Source organism: Rhagoletis pomonella, unplaced genomic scaffold (assembly GCF_013731165.1).
Source record: "Rhagoletis pomonella isolate Grant_MI unplaced genomic scaffold, Rhpom_1.0 Rhpom_scaffold_01249, whole genome shotgun sequence".
NCBI classification, from domain to species: domain Eukaryota; kingdom Metazoa; phylum Arthropoda; class Insecta; order Diptera; family Tephritidae; genus Rhagoletis; species Rhagoletis pomonella.
Window position 1 is genome coordinate 27,632 of NW_023459803.1, and position 2,798 is coordinate 30,429.

At 43.6% G+C, this 2,798-nt stretch overlaps 1 protein-coding gene across 1 annotated transcript; it reads left to right on the forward strand.

Moving 5' to 3' along the window:
* Positions 1 to 301: 301 nt before the first annotated feature.
* LOC118752131 (uncharacterized protein DDB_G0271670-like) lies at positions 302 to 2,124 on the forward strand (the record flags this gene model as incomplete). The annotated part of the gene is made up of 2 exons (XM_036486978.1): positions 302 to 1,008; positions 2,080 to 2,124. Coding segments are annotated over 2 exons (752 nt in total), but the record flags the coding sequence as incomplete, so codon positions are not given.
* Between the last annotated feature and the right edge of the window lie 674 nt (positions 2,125 to 2,798).

Sequence of the window (2,798 nt, forward strand, 5' to 3'; positions counted from 1 at the left end):
ACACAAACGCTGCCATTCAAAATTAACGCAACACTGCAACGCCAACGCGACGGTGGAGGAGGAGGTGGGCATACACTAACTACCGCCCACATCCATGCCCACGCCACCGCCACAAACCCGGCGGCGCCACAACCCCCAACGCCAGCAACAGCAATCGAAACAGTAGCGCTAACACCAAAATTAGCAGCAGCAGCAGCAGTCGCCGTCGCCACTGCAATCACTGCAAACACATGTGCTGTCGAGCAACAACAAAACCAACAAGAACACCAACATCCAACTCAACGACATTTGGCGTTTTTAGCGCGCAGTAGCAGCAGAGTTGCTGCTGCCGCTGCCACAGTCGCCGCCGCCATTTTCGCTGCTGCCAGCTTAGCGTGCGCTGGCATTTTGGCGGGCTCTACTCCAACGCCCACCACAAATAACGCCACCGCTCGCGCAGCAGCCGCCGCCGCCGCTGTCGACGCCTCAGCTTCAGCTTCAGCTTCTAATTCGGCTACAGCTACCTCGGATGCCAGCACAGCAGAACGCGTCAATGTGAGTGCGGCAACTGCAGCGAATTCGATAAATACGAGTTGTAGTAGTAGTAGTAGTAGTAGTAGTAAAAGTAGGAGTGGTAGTGGTGGTAGCAGTAGCAGCAGCAGCCGCGGCGGCGTATACGTAACATCCTCACAGCAGTGCGAAGTTGCTGCTGATTTTTATGCCATACAGCGGACAGGTGTAAAACATAAAACAAATCTTCATACTTCCTCTGCATCATGTGGCAAGCGAAACGGTGGTCGAACTCGTAGTAGAAAAAAGTGTCTCGCCCGCGGTCGCATTAGCTTTTGTACAGCTTACGGTAGTAGTGGTGGTAGTGTTGGTGGCAGTAACAGTGTTTGTGAGCGTGTCAGCAATTTGAGTGGTGAAGGTGGCATTAACGTAGACTTCGACTGGCAACCGGAGCGTTACGAGCGCAATATTGACGCAAGGCTGCGAGTTGTGGGCGATGCAACGTCTTGCGGAACAAGTGTAAGTGTGATTATCTATATTATATTTAGAAATAAGATGTGAACACTTATATATTACAATAATAAAATGTTTAGTATATTTTTTACATATAAATATACATCAGATCGTCGCAGAAAAAAAGTTTGCCGTACACCCCCGTGTCTTAAGAATTTTTCTAACTATATCTTCTTTCTACTACCCTAATGTCTGTAAATTAAAGCCCGCCCAAAATCATTCAACTCTCACTAATGGCGTTTTCTTTTCTCGAAAAAAATTTCACCTTCTGATATGGCAACATTCTCGGAGTGCAATATTTTAAAGAAAGAGCACGCAATGTGCATATGAAGATGCTGAGAAAAGAACACGAAAACTTGACAGCCTACGCCAGGGCCAAAATAAATGTAACATTATTTATAGTCGGATCTTATAGTGTTATCTAGACATCTATGTTTTTGTCTCAAGGAGAAAATTTTTGTGTTCCAAAGTTTATTTACCCCAGTACAAGTGTACTTACCCGCCAGATCTCAGTTCTTAAGACCCTAACGTACCACCCAAATATAAGTTAATTAAAATTCTCCAAAAATCATTAAAGTTATTCTAATGAAACTTTTTTAGAACTACATATTAAAAAAAAGACATTCCGACTCTAGGTGTCCCCGAAAAAATTGAAAAGCGACCAAAAAACTTTTTTTGAATTTGCCCAGCAAAAACACTTTAGACAGAGGGCTGTATGGCGAACTTTCTTATGTTTGCTTGTAATGTGGTACGGTGGAATGTATGTATGTATGCATGTAATATATAATTAAAATATTTGGTTTCGTGTTTAAAGGCTTTGTAGGTACCAGAAATATAAAAGTTGGAGCTCGGTTGCGGTGATAATGCCCAGAGTGGTGTACACTTGAACATTATAGAATCTCTGCTTTGTCATACCAAGTAAATTTGAACGGGAAGCGCTATTCAATTGATGAAATGCCGCGAGATAGTCACGAAGGTTTTGGCTTCTACCAATCCCCGAGCGTTACTCAGGGTTGATTATAAAGTGCAAACCAAGATAATTTAATCTAAACTTAACACTTTTCTTTCTTTTCTCAGCTACCTGGAACTTACCAGAACTCCCTGCAAGAGCAAGAGCTGTAACTTTTCAAACATTAATAGCTCCTTAGAAAAACCTTGGCATGTGAAACTGGCTTAGTTTTCGACCAACGTTTGCTGAGCTTATCTGAGGATCATCTGTTCAAGAATGTACCGCAAGTAGTAAATGACGTTCCGTTCTACCCCTTGTCGATCGTATCGTTTCAAGGGTGGCATTTTTTTTTGCCAAACGTAGTCATTTTCTCTCAAATTTACGAGCACCGTGTACGAGTTCAGTGCTCCGATTGTAACTAGGCTATCAGAGTAGATGATTATCTGCCATATTGACTTCACTTTAGTCTGAGTGCAGCCTGTGGTACGCAATATAGCTACGGTCCTGGCTGAAGATGCGCCCCGTTCAATCCTTCCATCAAGCTTCGTGCCAACACCACCTTGTACTACCCATTCATCTCTTGAGGGAGTGTGTGCAGAGACAGAATATGTTAAGTGTTCGGTTTATAGGACCTAATTGTAAACCGCGCTGCGGCAGTATTGCCTGAAATCTTTATAGGGCATTTTGTTCTGCAAGCTGTTAGCGGCAGTGGTCCACTTGACTCACGAATAGCTCAAAAGACAGACTTAGTCAAATATAATAGGCTTACCTATGGTGCCATAAAGAAAAGAAAATTCTTTCGGCGGCAGATCCCATCAACAATCGTTATCTCCCCTGCATAAATATA